Source organism: Danio rerio, chromosome 3 (genome assembly GCF_049306965.1).
Source record: "Danio rerio strain Tuebingen ecotype United States chromosome 3, GRCz12tu, whole genome shotgun sequence".
NCBI lineage: Eukaryota > Metazoa > Chordata > Actinopteri > Cypriniformes > Danionidae > Danio > Danio rerio.
In genome coordinates this window covers 48279305-48299560 of record NC_133178.1, presented here as the reverse complement: position 1 = coordinate 48299560, position 20256 = coordinate 48279305, and the positions used below count along the sequence as shown (strand labels likewise).

General features: G+C 37.4%; 1 protein-coding gene across 33 annotated transcripts in view; it reads right to left on the bottom strand.

Annotated features, from left to right (window-relative positions):
* The window catches only part of dnm2a (dynamin 2a), a 90891-nt gene that overhangs the window by 239 nt on the left and 70396 nt on the right, over positions 1–20256 (bottom strand). For 22 of the 33 annotated variants that reach the window (XR_012399860.1, XR_012399858.1, XR_012399857.1 and 19 more), the window contains 4 exons: positions 19442–19606; positions 15370–15593; positions 11522–11758; positions 6450–8451 (listed from right to left, as the gene is read on the bottom strand). Coding sequence is in view for 28 of the 33 variants with exons in the window: in XM_068217179.2 (XP_068073280.1) it covers positions 8382–8451; positions 11522–11758; positions 15370–15593; positions 19442–19606 (696 nt within the window). In the remaining 5 variants the exon portion in view is untranslated. 33 annotated transcript variants of the gene reach the window in all.

Genomic DNA, 20256 nt, shown 5'->3' with positions numbered 1-20256 from the left:
TGTAAATAAATTCAGAGCTGAGAAATTGTATTTTTTTGTATACATATTCAGTTAAGTCAACAACAAAAAAAAAGGTTTCATTTATCAAGATTATTGAAAGAAGAAAAATGAATAATGAAAAAAGTCTGATGATATATGGTAGAAAGTCGGGGGGTCAGAGATTGCAAGTATTCAGATATGGCTTATAATAGTACAATTTGTCAAATAATGCAAGTTATATTTGGCCAGCATTTTTTGGCTTAAGCATTTGCTTAAGAAACGAGTTTGATAGTTTCAGTCATGAATGTCATTATACATAAAATGTGTTTTGATCATTTTTATACAGATTAAGTTTAATTTATATATTGTGTTAATACTTACAGGTACTATTTAGTCAAGTAAATAAATTACATTTCATTCTAAGCGATCAGAAAAGTTATTTAAATATAATTTTAACCCTTTAACTGCCTGCTCTACCAAATGGTTGACCATATTTAGACTGTTTCAAATACTGACTGCTTTTAATAATGGTTTACACTACACAACATAGTTGGTTTATAAATATATTAAAAGTCAAACATAATCCTGTTGCACTACTAAACTTGATTTTGGTTTTATTGTTAAAAGATATAGTAAAAGAGAATCTGAAATATTTTATGGCATACTTTAAAAAATAAAGATTACCTAGTATTATTACGTTTTTTTACTTTGATTACTTTTTTAAGGGCACCTATGGTGAAAATTCTACTTTTCAAGCTATTTGGACAAACATATGTGTATATATAGTGTATAGACCATCATATTGGGGTAATATAAACACACCCAGTTCTTGTTTTTTCAATTTAACAACATAAAAACGGTGGACCAATTAGAGCGGTTTTCAGACCGACCGCAACTTAAGGTAGGAGTGCAGTCCCCCCGCCCACCGAATTAATTGACAGCTGCGCGCATTACAGCACGTGTGTAGTAAATTACAGCGATTTACTTTAGCTTTACTTCATCAGCCCAGCCGCGTGTCAGAACAATTATAAAAGAAGACGCTTCAATCCCGGTTTGTGGAAGTTAAATCAGGTTTATTTTGTACAATAACATAATAGATATCCACACATCAGTAGAGGTTAGCCTGTATCCTGAACTAGGCTTAAAGGCGTAGTACGACAAAACCACCCCTACTGGAAATGTGTATAAAACAGCATCTTTTCAATGGTATAATGAAAAATCTGGTGGGTGTTTTGAGCTGAAACTTTATATACACATTCTAGAGACGCAACAGACTTATATTAAATCTGAAAAAAGGGGTAACCTAGGTGCCCTTTAAAAAAAATTAGTCCTACACTTCATATTTTAAGATTTCTCATAGTTTATACTAAACCGACATGTCAATCATTTAGTAGAGGTTGATATTTTTTAAATAATGGGATGTGTTGAAAAAAATACATTTAATGTAACAAAATACAGTTAATTAGCAACATTAGGAGTTAAACAATGAAATTATTTCCTTTTCCCTGGAGGAACAGTTAAGGGGTTAATTAGTAAAACATGACTGTTTTGAAGTAACTTACCCAGCACTGCTTCCGGAGATCTGAATCTGCTTCACCACTGGTTCTCTGGCCGTCGGGGAGGTGGACGTCTGTTCAACAACCGCAACCGAAACCACACATCAGCAACAAGAATTACATTGACATCCATCACACTGTTAAACGTGCCTGTTTACAGTAATCTGGCTGGCTCTAATGTGCAAAGTTGAGGTTTTCATTACCAACGTGTCATCATTTCCTCAAAGCCTGTGAAACATTGTTACAGATGAAACAGAGACTACATATTTAACCGCGTATTGAACACACTAATAACGGATGCAAAGATGACATCAACTAAGGGAACTTAAAAACACACTAGAACAAAATAGTGCTTCTCAATCCTGACGCTATTAATGTGACTCATACTCTCGAATCATTGAAACCGATATCCTAGAATTAGTGTATATGCTGAAAATAAATACTTTCTAGTGGGTATGTGTAAGTGGAGGTCTGAATTATGCAGCCCCTTGCTAATTCACTACTCGATTACCCATCTATGGCAAGCCGTTTTGACATTTAATCTATAATCCATACAAGTATCTGTTTTCATATTAATGTTATTTATTTATTTTTTTTAGATAGGCCTACTACTATTTTTTTTTTCTATTAAGTACTAGTGCTTATTTATTAGTGCCTATTTTTAGATACTAGTGCTTACTCATTACACTAGTTCTTTTCATTAGATACTAGTAGGCTACTTATTAAATAGATACTACTTATGTATTAGATACAGTTCTAGTACTTATTAAATAGATACTAGTTCTTATTTATTAGATACTAATACTTATTTTAATAGTGACTAATAACTACTCTGTTGTTATTATTAATGAATCAAAATTTTTTTCATTGATTTCTATGGGATCTGTCATTTAGACATCCACAATTCAGTTTTGAATATGTATTCCACATATTTTTATGTACTATTAGTTATTCATTTGATACTTTATATGTTAAGTTAACTTAAATGCAGGGTTCCACACAAATCGATTGTTGCAGTGAAATGGAGTAAATAATATATTATGGTAACATTGTAAAATAATTGTCTATTAGTTAATGCTAATTAAGTAATGTAATAACATGATTTAAGTATGATTATCTTGTATTGATTAATCATAGTTTAACTTTTACTAACGTATAATTAAAATCTAAAGTTGTGTTTGCTAACATTAAATAACATACTTAGTTAACACGTTAACACGAACAAACAATGTGCAACTTTTTTCCGTAAAAAAATGGATAGCGTAATAAATGTATTGTTCGTTTGTTTGTTTGTATTAGTATATACATAACTAATAGACTATCTTAAAGTATAGCTATATTTTTATCCACATATTTTAATGTGCATTTTGAATATTGGTTGATGGAAATGCCAAGATGCGCAAAAATGTTGAAAATGCGCATAAAAAATCTGTGCATAACTAAGGATAAACTTTTTATTTGATGCGAAAAAATATGCGCAAAAACTATGATGGAAAAACTTTTACAGAACAAAGGTCACATTATTTTGTTATAAGAGATCATGTGATGATGAAAATGTGTGTAAATGGACAAACCAGCAGGCTGAGCACATTGTAAAACATCTGAAATGTTGTTTTAGTCATTCTAAAACTTCATAACCATACCATGTTTCAGTATTAGTGTTGTTATATTTATTAATGACCTACAGAATCAAGAGCATCTGTGATCCGCGTCTCACACCTTCGAACGCTACCGCCAGTTCACTGCGTGTCAGGACTGTGTTCTAAGGCGCAAGTCATTTATTAAATAAAGAAAAGATTCACGCAGCTTTTTCATCGCAGCGAATTCCGTTTTTACTGTAAATATTTGGCGCCTGTTAATCAGGAAGTGATCATTTTGTTCGCTTTGGATGGAAACCCTGCTTTAGTATCAAATATTTTATGTGATAATCTAGTTTTGTGCATGAAGTTAATTCACAATTTTAGATAGAAACATAGCTAGTGTTACCTATATTTTGGTATTATTAGTAATTGTTACATGTTGAATTTATTTTAAAAAATATTAATAATAAAGAGGAGTCACAGAACATGATGTCAAATTTTGCGCACTGCAGTGTCCGACATAATTTACGATACAACACAATTCTGACAATTTGTATCTTTTCAATTTAGTGGCTAACTTGTAATAATTTGTACAATCCTTTTTGAAGATTTTAGCATGATTTCCTCATCCCCATAAGCGTGAAGATTGGAGGTGTGCCTTGTTTTTTTAGTTTACGTTCTTGTACAAAATAAAAAGGATCAATTTGTACGAAAATAGTCACTCTTTTGAGATTGCATCAAATAGCCAAGTTTCCACATGAAGTCTGATGCATGCACCATGTATAAATGCTTTCCAGTTCTTCACTTTTCTAATGATGTATACTGTGTAAAATTGTTAGAGGCTCCTCATGAGATGGGTCTAAAAACTTAAATATAAAGAAGCCTTATACATTCCTGACATATTAACATATATCTTCTTGACTTTACAACATTTATAGATAGAGAATATACCTGGGGAAATGCATGTTACACTCTGTATCTGTAAGAGCATCTGATGCATTTCAACTAACTAGACATTACAAGCTATTTTAAAGCCCTAAAAGTCACCATGAAATCAACATTTACTCTCCTTATTTTTGCATTTATACAGTAATTGTAGATATAAACGATGTATCTGTGCACTTCACTATTTTGTGAAAAGTTTATTTCCCTTCATTAACTTTAATACCACAAAACTTACCTCCCCCTCAACACAACTTTCTTTACATCCTGGTCACATGAAATTCCTTTAGAGGGAGGAATATAAGTAGGTGTTGTTTGTGCTTTGAATTCATCAATCTTCCTTGGTTTTGTTAGCAACACCCAACTTTCAACAATCCAATTGGTTCCCAAATAACAAAATCATGCACTGCCCTACTTTTTCTTTATTTCAGGACCATTTCAAGTAGATGTACACTCACCAGCCATTTTATTGCTTGTTAAAGCAAATTTCTAATCAGACAATCACATGGCAGCAACTCTATGCATTTAGACGTAATAATAATAATTCTTTAAGTGTCTTTAACACATAAGGGGGAATCTCCTCATCCACCACCAGTGTGCAGCATCCATCTGGATGACGCAACAGCAGCCATATTGCGCCAGACCACACACCAGCTGATTGGTGGAGAGGAGACAGAGTAATGAAGCCAGTTATGATACGGGGATTGTTTGGAGGCCATAATAGACAAAGGCCAGTGGGCAGATTTGGCCAGGATGCTAGGGTTAAACCCCTATTTTTAATGACCACAGAGAGTCAGGACCTTGGTTTAATGTCTCATCCGAAAGACAGCACTTACTGAGCTGTATAGAGTCCCCATCAATATATTGGGACATTAGGACTTACACACACCGCAGGTTGAGTGCCCCCTGCTGGCCTTACTAACACCACTTCCGTCAGCAACCTAGCTTTCCCATGTGGTCACCCTTCCAGGTACTGACCTGACGCAGCCCTGCTTAGCTTCAGTAGGTGACCATGTGAGAGTTGCAGAGAGCTAGCTGTTGGTTAATACGATCTAACCGACCATCACAATAGGGAAGAAAGATGATTTAAGTGACTTTGAACATGGCATGGTTGGTGTCAGACAGGCTGGTTGGAGTATTTCAGAAACTATTGATCTACTAGGATTTTCATGCACATCTATCTTTAGGGTGAACAGAGAATGGTCAGAAAAACAAGAAAATGTCCAGTTAGTGACAGTTCTGTGGGCACAAATGACTTGTTGATGACAGAGGTTAGAGGAGAGTGGCCAGACTTGTTCGAGCCCATAAAAAGGCAACAGTAACTCAAATAACCACTCGTTACAATTGAGGTATGCAGAAGAGCATCTCTGAATGCACAACACATCCAACCTTGAGGCAGATGGGCTACAGTAGCAGAAGACCAAACCAGGTGCCACTCCTGTCAGCTAAGAACAGGAAACTGAAGCTACAATTGGCACAGGCTCACCAATATTGGACAATAGAAGATTGGATAAACTTTCCCTGGTCTGATGAGTGTAGATTTCTGCTGCAACATTTGGATGGTAGGGTCAGAATTTGGCATCAACACCTTGAAAGCATGAATCCATCCTGCCTTGTATCAACGTTGTTCAGGCTGGTGGTGCTGGTGGTGCTGGTGTAATGGTGTGGGGCATATTTTCTTGGCACACTTTGGTACCATTAGTATTAACTAAGCCTCCTGTCAATGCCACAGCCTTCCTGAGTATTTTGTCCATCCCTTTATGACCACAGTGTACTCATCTTCTGATGGCTGCATCAAGGAGCATAACACACCCTGTCATAAAACACAAATAATCTCAGACTGGTTTCTTGAACATGAGTTCTCTGTACTCAAATGGCCTCCAATGTCATCAGAAATCAATCCAATAAAGCACCTTTAGGATGTGGTGGAACTGGTGATTCACATCATAGATGTGTATCCGACAAAGCTGCAGCAAGTGTGTGATGCTGTCATGTCAATAGGGACCAAAATCTCTGTGGCATAGATTCAACAGTGTACTGGAAATATTCCTCAAAGGATTAAGGCAGTTCTGAAGGCAAAATGGGGTTGACCTTGTACTAGTAAGGTGTACCTAACAAAGTGGCTGGTTAGTGTATATCCATATAGCAGAAAAAAAGCAAAATCCTCACTTCCGTTTCATGGTGACTTTAATGTAAAGCATGACTCTCTGTTTGGCACCAACTGGATTGCAAACTCTGTCCTACACCAATAGAGCATCACTACATTACACCCTTACACCTTTGACTTGTTTCTAAGAGAACACAAAGTGGAAGAGATGCATGCTGGGAGACACAAATCACGCTAAATGAGGGAGAAGAGGCAAGGAAACACCGACCACCAGAGCGCCAGATCTTTATTATACACAACACCTTTTATTATCGCACTTTCAATTCTCATTGTGCAGTTTTGCTCCAGGTCCATTTTAATTTGCTACACAGGCACTTGACAATGATTTGTTATTCCAAAAAGCTTAAAAAAAGAACGCTGAACATGTCCTCTGTCCCTCACAACTTACAAAAGGACAGTTATTAGAGGCAGAGAAGGCTCACCATAACCTTATAGACCACAGGAAAGTTATGGCTGCAGTGATTTTGGGCTTCGTCCAGTTTTGAACAGGTCATTTGAAAAAGAGTATAAATTTTATTTTCTTCAAACTTTGACTGCACTGTATTGTGAAGAAAAAGCAGCAGTCGTCATCACTGGAGCCATAACACAGGAGTGATTTAAAAGCATTCAGAAACATTTTACTCCGCGTCCGACTCCAAGTCTTTGATTATTTACAAAAAAAAAAAAAAAATGCACCAGGCTAAAATCAAAGTTCCTCACACATATTGATCAAAACCACATTGGTATCCTCAAATGAAAAAACTAAATTCGTCACGGTCCATTTCCCTCAATAAAACATCAACAATTATGCAATCAAAACCAGGATTTCACTCGAAATTCCATTCAAACATTGTTAGGGGCCCAAATCTGTCATCTACTCCCGAAGCAGAGTTTGTGAAAAATGCAAACAAAGACAAATGCCCAGGTTATAAATAATACACTCTATTAGTACATCTATGATCTCTATGTTAAAAGTTCCCAGTTTTTGCTGTCAGAAAGTTCCCCGTGTTTGTGTAGGCGAAAACGGATTGGATCCATAAACGTAGCAAATGCCCCCACGACCACTAATTCACCTGCATGTACCATGTATAAACGCATTGCCACTTCCTGTGGCGCCCTGATGTTTTTTTCCCTCTCAAAAAACCATTTCAACATCCCTGATTGCGAAATAAAAGCCTTCAGATTAATTTAAGTTACAACGATCAGAATGCTAAGCTTTAGCGTAAACGGTGTTACCAGATTTGGAGTCGGATGTTACCTGAGACTCTATTTTACAGAGCGCCGGCAGTATCGGTTACCGTGCTTTTTCAGGATTATATCATATACACAAAACCATTATTTGTATAAACAGGTCATTTCCATACAAGTTGCGCCTCCTTGGGCTAGCTATCAAAGAAATTCCCATACTATAGAAGTGCTTTTGAAGTTCGCAGCACAACAGAAAGAGGATGTCAGTTGCCAACACCAAATATAGCACATTTCAGAAGCAACTGAATGTTTCTGTATTCATCTGATTGGTTAAAACAAACCAAAAATATCAATGAACGTAATAATAATAGTAACCGCCAAATGTGAAAACATGGAAAACAGATCAAATCAATCCCATCATAACATAACAGTTGTTTTGTTTTTCTTCAGCATATCGAGTTAGAGAGTCAGGAAAAAATAAAGGATGAAAACCAAAACCCACATATGAAGAAGTGTGTCTATAACAAGAAAGAGTCTTCAACCACCCAAGAACAGGAAGACAGGCCAGTTGAACTAGCTTGCACAGTGCTTGTTTACATCTTAACCCATTAGTCAAGTCTACCGTTGGTTCGTCTACACGAGCTGAGTAGGACACCCCCTGGTGGTCACCTGATTAATGTGAGTAATGAAAATAACTGAAAGTTGGAGGCCACTACACCCTTTAGTTCACACTATAGTTGAACAAAACAAACAACAGCAATAATAATAATAATAACAAATGTATTTGAATATTTATGTGCTTAATTTTTGAGCTCTGGGATTTAAGATGCGATTAGCAGCGCTGGTCAGAGGACACTTATTTTGGATGTCTATGGGTCAGGCTGTATTGTGTGGACACACGTGCACATGTTTCAGTGCAGTTCTCCAGCCATTCCTTTCTCTGTTTGTGTTTCTGTCAGCCCAGCACACTATGGTGGCCAGCGCTCGGGTCTAGTCTAGCAGGGAGGGCTCAGCGGGGCGGATAATGGTGGGCCGGTTGGGTGCGCCAGGGGGTCTTCTGCTGCAGGAGGAGAAAAAGAGTGAGAAAAAAAAAAGTGAGACATACCCACAACCACATGAAAAGCATAGAGGAGAAGGGGTAAAGGGTTAGATTAGATAAGATGAGGTAAACTGCTAGATTACATTGTAACAGATGAGAAGAAACAAGATTATAATGAAATGACATGAGATGTGAAGATTTGAGGAAAGACCCGTGTTGGGGGTAAAGGCTGATTTATACATCTGTGCCAAGTGCATGCGTATGGTCCGACATGGCCGCATAGCCCTCCTTGTGGCTGATGCTGACCTCTCAAAAAAAAAAAAATTAACTACATGTTGCAATGACACTTGCGATGACACTTAGTGTCGCAAAGTGCAAGCTCTGTGATTGGTCAGCTTAGTAGCGATGATCAGTGTGGGTCGCAAACCCAATAGAGCGGGTGTTAACTGTCGAGTCTCATGAACGAGCTTCAGATGGAAACTTGTTTTGCGTTTACCTTCTGATTAAAGTTGTTGCACGTCCGCCGGTTCCTGGCTCTGAATGAGCCAGTTTTAGCTACTTGTAGCTTTCAGAAAAACCAAAACACTTGACAGAGGAACATAAAAACGTTTTGCCATCTAGTGTTTCAGTGCAGACTATGTAAAAATGGGTGACGCCAATTACTCAACAGAGAAGTATAAATCAACCTTATTGCACTACAAGTAACACGATGTAATCAGATGACTTTTTTCAAGTAACTAGTACAGTAATGGATTACTTTTTAATTTCCAACAATATCCCAGTTTCTTTTATTAAAACGTAATTCCAGTTACTTTGTTTTGTTTTACTTTGTTTGTTAAAAATGGATATAAATTGGCTGCATCTAAAATCACATATTTCCATAAGTTATAGTACATTAAACTCAATATGCAAGCCGTGTAGTATGTTTGAACTTATGGTATTTTAAAAAGCAAAAAGTACGAGAATTCATAAGTAGTACCTACTCGAGTAGTAGGCAATTTTGTACACAATAATTGTGTTTTACATCATGACACTCTAAAGAACGAGTCTTGTAGGTCAGGTTTAAGAATCATTAACATTTTGTTCTTATGACCATTGGCAGATCACAAAAGAATTTGAAAGCTAAGGGCAGGTCTCAACAACTGTGCCTTTGTTCTACATGAAAGATTAGGTCAATACTGCCAAGCTAATTGGATTAGCACCTATAAATTTGATTAGTTATATGTTGATTAGATCAGGGTTGGTCTCCACCTATAAGCACTGCCGCCTAAAATACACATACTGTAGAGGGCAAAACTGCCCTAGTCAGACTTCTCTAGGACGTCTTGCAGACTACTCGTAATGCCCCATTCACATGGGGCCTTAGCATCAATGCTTGACAGAAGGGCGTGTCTGAAGTTGGGGCTGACACAATCATCATAGCAGGGTCAGCCAATGAAATTAGTCAGAAATCGGCTACTGTCTGAGCTGGTGTATTTGCAAACAGCAATTTGATAAGCTGACGCTTCTGTCGGCGCTTGAAAAGTTGAGCAAGTCTCTTCTGGAGCGAGCAACGCCAGTGAAGCTGCATTGACAGATCCACAATGCAGTTCAGCAATGCCTGACGTCACCCACTCAAAGTGAATGGGAAAGCATTAAAGCTGACGCCCCGTGTGAATGGGGCATAAGGCAAGTTCTCAATAAAGAATCCTGCTTGAAGAAACAAGAGTCTCCTGGGGCCTCATGTATCAACGCTGCGTACGCACAAAAACTTTGCGTACGCCAGGTTTCACGCTCAGAATCGCTCACGTTTGGATTTACTAACAATGAACTGAACGTGGGAATGTGCGCAGGTTCACGGCAGCTTTCTGGCAGGCGTACGCACATTTTTTGTGCGTGTCTGTTTTATTTCCTTTGGCGACTCCTAGAGGCAGTTGTGTTAAATTCTTCTCTACAAAGTGTCTGATCCTTGCAATGGCAGCTGTATGAGACGGGTTCATATAGTAGGTATGTAAGATTTCCATACCATACAGTTGACCAGCTAAACATTAAAGCGCAAATTGCAGCAGTCGCAATGTAATCTGAGCAATCTACCGCACACACATTGCTATAAAGACACTATCTGAAGATGAATTTGCATGCGTGAATCAGAAACATTTCCATTCAATAAATGTGCAAATAAAATATGATGCACAAACTTATTGATGATTCCTACTTGTCTTTCTTTTGATAAATAGTGGGCAAAATCTGATATGTAGCGGGGGAAAAAATAAGAAAGAATTTATCAGACGCTGGATTCGAGCCGAGTTTACGCTCGAATTTGACTGTACATGATCTCATGCTTCTTATGAGGTGCGCCACTGAGACCGCTTAGGGTATTGCAACATTTTTCAGTTATAAACCACACTATTTCTTTTTTAAATGCACTCAGTGCGATGTTCAGACCCAACTGTGTTAACCGCATCAGCTAAATTCCCACTCTATTTTTTTCTTTTGTTGTTAATTCCGGAGAACAAACTTGCAAATAACACCGCTTTTCTCCGGTCTACCTCCGAAAGCAGCACCTCCATTTCACATTCTGTTCAAAGTTTCTCTTTTTGCTTGATTTTGCCGTTGCTTTTTCGTTGGGTTTTGCCATTAGCATAGTCATTAGCATATTCATACGGGGGAGGAGGCAGGGAGGGGTTTTGTGCTCGTGCATGTTGCGCTCAGTTTCACGTTCATTCGGATGTACAAAAGAATATGCGTGAGATTCGGCGTACGCAGTGTTTCATACATCTGAATTTTTTTCTGCGTACGCACATTTACAGCTTCGTGCGTACGCAATGTTTTAGTAAGATTTCCACGCAAGTCTTCGTACATGAGGCCCCTGGTCTTTATTTTTGACTTTACAACTGTAGTTTAAAGAAGTAGTTCATACAAAACAACTAAAAAACATCCCATGTGACATCAGTGGTTCAACTGTAATTATATGAAGCTAGAAGAACACTTTTTTTGTTATTCAAACACTTTGTGCTTTCATTCTTCTGAGCTTCATACCTAAGATGTTTGTTCTTACACACACACATACGCACTGTGGGATTACAGTTGACAAAATACTAAAATGTCTTACCTGGGGACGCCTGGTGGGATGCGTGCGGGGCGAGAAGGGATCTGTGGAGGTGCGCTGAAAGGATCCTGGCTGCTGTTGCCAAAGGCATTCATGGGCTGACCTGGCCGAGAGGGGATGGGTGGGGCTGCAAATGAGGGGGTGGGGTTAAGAGGAGGAGGGCCTGGGGTTGGACCTCTCACTGCTGGAGGCCTGTTGGGGGGCGGTGCAGATGTAGGCGGTCTGCGCTGAGGGGTGGGACTACAAAAAAAAAAAGTAGTATTAAGATATTTATGAAGTACACTGCACTTGAAAGAACTGTCTCAAAGCCCACATATGTAGTCTTTGGCATTTGGGAGTGCTTAGATAAAGGAGAACAGAAAGCAAAATGAGGCTATGTCCACATGTACATGGGTATTTTTTTGTAAGCTGTAAAATATCTTGTCCACGTGCACAGTTAAGAAGAAAATCTTCATTGACATGAAATAAAAATGCTTTATAAGGTGATGTCAACAGCATGCCAAATAGGGGTGTCAAAATTAATTGTTTCTTCGGTGCAGGGTGATGCAGACGGGGACGATTCGATATCAGTTCAGTAATAATCATAACCGGTTTTTACGTACTGATGTCATTTATCTCCTATGCGCGATGTCGCAGTAGAATACTATGGTAAAGGAGGCGAGGGGGAGTAAATAAAATGCTTCTACTACTTTAAAGGTGGATAATTGTGCACAGTTCTACTGCTTGTGAGTTTGCTGGACTGTCTTTTATTGACACTGAAGGAGGCACAGCACGAGCCACTATTTCATATACTCTCTCTCTCTCTCTCTCTCTCCCCCCCTCCCTCCCTCCCTCCCTCCCTCCTGTTTGTGAGGTAACTCTACTCTTGACTGTTAAAGTGATACTTGTGGATACAGACACGAGCGTGCCAGAAGTGTGAGTTTTCTCCACTGTGTCTATTATAGGTTACCTGTGATAACCACGTATTATACGCATATAGACTGTAACCAAGGCTGTTCTTTCCACGTCATTCATTGGTAAACAGTGCTTTCATTTCTAAAGCCGATCGCAGCCCTTATTGTTGAGCAAGTGAAGATAATGAAAGGGTGTAAGACCTCCTTTGACAGTGCTCAAAAAGCAAGCAGGATACCATTTACTTGAGCTGCACGATTCTGGCTAAAATGAGAATCGCGAATTATTATTATTATTTTTTTTTTTGCCTAAAATAAAGATCACGATTTTCTCACGGTTCTGTAGATGTAAAATAAAAATTAACATGAGTGGACTATTATTATTGTTATTCTCAAACATGTTTTAAAACAGCAACAGGCTTTGTGTAGTTTTACTGTTGGTTAAAATTCCAAATTTTGTAGACTTGGAATGGTGGACTTGAACAGACTTTAGATTTGTCCTGGTCATTTATGCTGATGATAATTCTGATGTTAAATGATTGTTTTTAAGACATATGCTTACAGCTATAATTTTCTGCTTAAAATCTGTCACTGATGTGATTTTCGTGAATACAGAAGACTGGGTGGGTATTTTTGCATTTCGGCAGGTTTTGAATAGTTTTTTGGGCTGGAATCAGTCAGCTACATCTGGCAACAGTGTGTAGCCTTTCGATTTCATTTTCACGGCTAAGAGCGGTTCACTTCCCGCGCGGCTCCCAAACGATCACTCTGTGCCACAAACTGAATGTTATTTACAACTTTATTAGCTGTTATGCACAGCCTGTGCAGGTTCTGTTCACTAAAGAAGACTTCATTCAGATGTGTGCGGACGTCCTTTCTGTGGTAACAGCTGACGTTCAGCTCATGTCACGTGTGATTTTGTGGTCACAAATACATTACATGAAGACAGAAATGAAATTTTTGGGTGAATTATATCTTATAAATACAGCATGTGACTCTTTCAACACTATTTGGAGGTGTGCACGTTGCTGAATAACTTATGTAAAACAATGTGAATACTTGTGTGGCCACCATTGCTTCTCTCCTGAACTTGAAAATATGATTGACAAAATCGTAATAATGCTGGATTAAGATCGTCTAGGGGGTCGAATCGAGATCTTTTTACGATTAATTGTGCAGCTCAACATTAACATTTACATTAGTTTATTTGCTATAAATGCTCATATGGTTCTGTGCATGAGTTGGAGTTTTGTTTTATACATACAAAAAGTACAGTAATGGTACATTTCTTATATCTTACTGCTTGTATTAAAGGACAAAATTGTATTGCAACTAGTATATAAATATTAATATATTTATAGATTTTAATAAAAAAAAATCTTGTGTTGTGAAGAAAAAAATCTAATTATGTATAGAAAGCAGCGTCAATGCACCGTGATGCACAGAGATATTGAATTGAACCAAATCCATGGCATGATAATCGTAACAGAACTGTGAGACCAGTGTAGATTCACACCTCTAATGCCAAAGCAACAAGTGGTGGACACACTCCTAACCATAAAGTCATGTTGACCAATCAGAAGCCTTAAAGGGGGGCTGTGTATCAAATACTAGTGAGCATTTGATTGTTCAGAAGATTTGATGAGAAACTGCAGTGAAGGGTGAAGTTTAATTTGCTTGGAAGATAAATACAAATCTAAAGCTTTAAATGTTTAACCCCGGTAAATCTACCTTCCTACTCTCACCTATGGTCATGAGTTTTAGGTTATGACCGAAAGGACAAGATCTCGGATACAGGAGGCCGAAATGACTTTCCTCCACAAGGTGGCAGGGCGCACACTTATAGACAGATTGAGGAGCTCTGTTATCCGGGAGGAGCTCGGAGTAGAGTCGCTGTGCTACTCCACATCGAGAGAAGCCAGCTGAGGTGGCTCAGGCATCTGTTTCGAATGCCTCCAAGTGCCTACCAAGGGAGGTGTTGCAAGCATTATTAGCTCCGATAATTCACAGAGCTTTGAGGCCGGTATCTAGCCGATGAAAGTAAATCCATCTGATGGCGAGAATGACAATTTCTTTTTCTTCCTGTTTTACAATGTTTGACAACAAACTTTTTGGTGCATTACTGCCACCTCTGGTGAAACTTGCGTGATGGAAAGATGACTGAGGGAGAGGAGTTATTTCTGAAGCAGGATTCCTTGTGACCAACCCTCGAGAAGCACATGTTACGATGCAATAACTTAATTTCTGATGCTGTGCTTAAAAAAACTAAAATACTACACACATATATATATACACACACACACACACACACACATATACATACACACATACACACACACACACACTATAATACTTTTTCCAAAATATTTCCCTTTACTATAAATGACTATAGTATTTTAGCTGGTTTTATTGGATTTTTTGTTTTAGCTGTTATATATTATAATTTGTTTTTGTTTAGTACAGCATATTATTTACAGAAAACAACTAAACTAAACAATTCTGCCTCATATGTTTCATTGACAGTTTAATTGATCACTAAGATATGATTGACTTGCATTGAGGTTGCTTCGATTAAAAATAGAAATTTGTAATAAAAATAGCTTAGATGTAGCTACTCTACTTTTGCTATGTAGCTTTTAGCTTAGCTTGCTACATTTCCCAGGGGGTAGCTTTTAGTGTAGTTAAGCTACATTTTAAGTAGAGTAGCTAATAGCTTATCTCATTTTTCAAGTAGCTTTCTCAACACTGGCAGATTTTGTTTGGTTCTGGTTATGACTACTATACTGATTTTAACGATAAAAAATGTTTTAAAAAAAAACAAAAGCATTATAAAAAAAATCCATATCCATCAGTCCATATCGCCAATCTCTTTTATTCAGTCTATGATGAACATATAGAAAGGTATTGTAAAACAAATCCTATTCTTTGGCACGCATGTCAGGATGTGGTTGGCATCCTCACCTGGTTTCAGGTATCCAGCTGTCGTTGACGGGTGGTGGCACAGGTGTGGAGATGGTGCTGGTGCTGATGTCACCGATGATGCTGAGTGCCTCTTTGATGGCATGGTACATCCTCAGCATCTCGTCTCTGCGCTGGGCCTGGTCTGCAGACTCCTCCATCAGACTGTTCTGATCTCCAGACGAGTACAGGTACGCCAGCAGCTCTGAGTGGATGAAGTCTTTAGCCTGGGGACAGGAAACAAAGCTTTATGAAGAGGAGAACATGCTAACACAAAGATACAATATTAAAGGGACCTATTATGCAAAAATCACTTTTGTAAAGGTTTAAACACACTTGTGTGGCAAGTCTGTGAATATGACCAGCTTCTAATGGTAAGCATTTCTTAATTAGATTTTTTAATAATCATGCTTGATAAAAACAGTCTGCAGAAACACTTTGATTGACACTCTCCCGTAGTACGCATCAACAGAGGAGGGAAACATCACCATTAGTGACAATCTCTCCCTAAACAGCATAGGACGTTAGTCTTGTTTTTAAATCTGCCACTATGCTAACACAAAGGCATTTGTAGCTCCACCCTCTTTAAAAAAAAAAAAAAAAAAGCACAATCTTATTTAAATTTCAAGCGAAAGTAACCAAAATGGCACAATTAGGATCAAAGCCTAATGGGGTGTTTACATCAGAAGCGGCATGCGCGAATAAATAGTGATATTCGCGGATAAACGGATGCAAATAAATAAAGCGAATTTTACAAGCGAATTAACCTTACATTGTTCACGTATCTATTTCTGCACGAATATCGATATTTATTCAGGCATAAATAGACGCGTGAACATTTTGAGTTTAATTTGCGTGTTAAATTCGCTTTATTTGTGCATCAAATTCACTTTACAATAGACTGAATTCACATTATGATCAGGGCATCTGTCTTTCTGGTGACTCTAATTTCCTTGCTAAATGGTTGACATTGAGAGATTTCCCCTTGGGAAACCAACAACAGGCGCTACGCCATAACCACACCCATACTAGAGCAAGTCAGGAGTTTGTTGTTGTCTTAGATATAAGTTATATTGATTATATAGTATGTAAATTGTTTACATAATGCTTTCAGCATATTATAACAACTCGTCACCCAGTGATACTGCAAAATTAACGTTAAAGTGAGTGGCGTCTGACAGGTCCATTTGCGATAGCACCCTCCCAATGGATATTGGTTAAGGGTAACACTTTAGAATAACTATCCATTATAAGTAGTTAATAAACTGTTAGTTAATGAGTTATAAATGACTTGTTAAAAAAGTTAATAGTTTGTTAATTATTTATAACTGTGCCTAAAAGATAGCCAATAGATAACAAGGTGTTAGTTAACAAGTTATAAATGTCTTGTTAACTGTGTTTTAAGGATTAGGCTATCTATTAGGCACAGTTATAAATAATTAACAAACTAATAACTTTTATTTAACAAGTCATTTATAACTAGGGCCAGACAGAATCTGTGGACATTTTTGCAATTTCTTTGGAGAATTTTGATAAACATCTGCAGATTTCTGTGGAAAAATTTTGGGAGCATCATAACTAAAATCATGATATGTGAAATAAAAAAAATAATATATTTTTAACTTTTATTACATGTTTAAAATGCAAATCCAATCAGATCCACTTTATTTGATAAACAAAGTCTCTCATTTTAGTTATTTAATTAAATGTAATTTAATTTAATTGAATGTAATATAAATGTAATTTATTTAACAATTTTATATTAGTCAATAATATTACTGTAATTCATTTAAAAACTGAATAAATATAGATTTACACGCATTTATTAAAGTAAATAAACAATCAATGATTGGCTAAAATTCTGCGGAAATTCTGCGCACAGATTCCATGTGGACAAATTAACTAACAGTTTATTAATGATCTATTAACTATTTATAACGGATAGTTATTCTAAAGTGTTACCCTGCCTAGCCAAAGACAAGGAAAGAAGACGGAGGTTACACAAGGCCTGGGTAATCATCAACAAGCAAAACAACTGCTTTCTGACAGCGAACTGCACCTGTACGGCAGGGTATGTGAACTTACATTTTTACATTTCATTCTTAGCATTTAGCATCCGCAGCTGTAAGTTTCCAACAAGCCTAAAAGACTCAATTAGTTTGATCAGGGGCTCGTTTCAGAAAGAAAGTTAAGTGAAAACTTTATTTTAACCCTAAAATGAGAGAAACTCAGGGTTTTTCGTTTCAGAATGGCAGATTTGTTAAACTGGAGAGAGCAGGGTAACTTTAACTCAGAGGTAACTTTAACTCAGAGTCAGTTACAATAGTAACTTACTCTGTGAACCTAACCTGGTCAGCAGCAGGTTTTATTTTCTGAACTCTGAGTTTCTGTAGGTCTCTTCCCCTTTTTTAAAGACGAAGCGGTTTTTCTCACCTTAGCCACATGTTTCCACCCACCTATTTGAATGCTCATTTTGGAGATGTGCATAAAAACGATTGATGGAAACATCATGAATCACATATCTTTTGAAAATACGCATAAAACAAGCACATAACTGAGAAGGATAAAATTTTATTCAATAGAAAAAATGCGCCCAAACTACGATGGAAACACTTTTACTGAACAAATTACAGTATGTGCATTAAAAAATAAATGTTTGTTATAAGAGATCATATGATGATGAAAATGTGTGTGAATGGATAAACCAGCAGGCTGAGCACACTGTAACACATCTGAAATGTTGTTTTGGTCATTGTAAAATGCCCTAACCATTTCAGTGTTAATGTTATTATATTATTAATGATCTCCAGAGGGTGTTAAGATCCTCTGATCTTCGAGTCTCATGGCTTCAAACGCCCCCACACGTTCATTGTGTGTCAGCATTGTCTTCTGAGGCGCAAGTACATTTATTAAGTAAAAAAAAAAAAAAGATTGATGCAGCTTTTCTACCGCAGTAAATTCTGTTTTTAATGTTTATATTTGACGCCCGTTTAATCAGGAAGTGACGATTGTGTTCTCTTCGACTCGTTGGATGGAAATGCTGCTTTATTTGCACATCTTTTATTCCAGTTTTGCACATAAATTTAATTAATATATTTGGATGGAAACATAGCTATTGCCTTCCTTTCAGTCACACAAAGAGCAACGTCACGTATGGGAATACCTTATCCTTTTTTAATAAATAATTAGCTTAAATTTACTGACCTTCAACAGGGACATGTACTGTTACTAGATTAATGGGATTTTTATTCGTTCTAAAAACTTTTTTAGATCTGCTTACATTTTAAAGGTCATATCAACCTCTATCACTTGATCAATAAAAAAGGCAGACAAACAAGTGCACTTTCAATGCGTTTAAAGTGGGAACGTGTGTAAAAAATTTATAAACGTCACACATAACATTACTTATTTTATTATACTTAAATATTTTAAATGTAAAATTAGGCATTAACTTGATCAGCTGTTTTCCCACGCTAACTGTCTCTGTTTCACTGATGCAGTGGTGTTTCTTTTTTAAATATATGCTCATTTTTGCTATAACTTTGCATGAGCACATCAAATTCAGCTGGAGAAAGAAATGGTGATTTATTTTTAAGATGTTGCCATGGTCACTCGTAATATCTGTGCTCCATTGATAATGCCTTTTTATAGTTGCTGTGTGCGCGCTTAACTCTTAACTTAAGTTGGTCTACTCAAAGTTGATTGACCTAACTCAGATCGGTTGTTCTGAAACTGAAAACTATGAGTTTTTAATCTCTCAATAAATCAAGTTCGAGTTTAAACTCCGAGTTGGTTGAACCTCCTTACTGAAACAGGCCCCAGGTGTGTTTAATTAGGATAGAAACTAAACTGTGCAAAGCTCTGGCCCTCCAGGAACAGGCTTTGACACCTGTGTGCTAGATGCTCCCTCTGACTCTGGAATGAACACACCGTAAAAGTATTTCAAAGAGTAATAAAACATTATTTGTGGAGTATTTTGAGCTGAAACTTTACACACTCTTGAGACTTACTTTACATCATCGTGTAAAAAGTGGCATAATAGGTCCCCTTTAAATCTGAATGGTTGTGCGCTTACGCTGTTGATCATGAGATGCATGATAGTCTTGGGCATGAGGTCTCTGATGGTTTTGTTGACGATTCCAATATAGGAGTCCACCAGGTTACGGATGGTCTCGACCTGTCTTTCCAACTGAGGGTCCATGGAGAAGCTGTCGGCTGGGGCTGCCTCTTCTGACTCCACCTGCACACGCACATACAATAAATGAGTTGTCAAGAAATACAATTCTTGAAAAAGTGACTTATAATATAAATAAACACTCTAAGTGAATTATGTAAACAAACTGAAGAAATCTCTAACTGGTTTCGCCTTAAACTGTCCTTAGATTTGGGGAAACAGCTTTTTTGGTTTAGCAGTGAAACTGAAAAAAATACGTCAGGTCAATTTTAACAATGGTTGAAACTGAAGATCTATTTGTGGTGAGTTGCTGAGCTGATGATGTTTTTACTTCTTTTATGATTTACAGTATCATTGCTATGAGGATGACACCCAGCTCTATTTCTCTGGCAAACCCTCTTCTTGTTTTCCACCTACATCCCTTACAGTCTGCTTAACAGAAATCAGATCCTGGCTCTCTTTTAACTTTTTTAAATTAAATAGCTCAAAAACTGAGGTTTTGCTTGTTGGGACCAAATTAACACACTCCAAAACTGACAGCTTTGCTCTTTCTATCGATGACTGTTCTTTTGATAATAACTTCACCCGGTCTGCTTAGTTCAACCTAAGCAACATTATCTGTCTCCGTCCTTCTCTTAGCCCTCATACCACTACTGTTCTCGTTCATAGCCTTGTCACATCTCGTTTAGATTACTGCAACTTCCTTTAATTTGGTC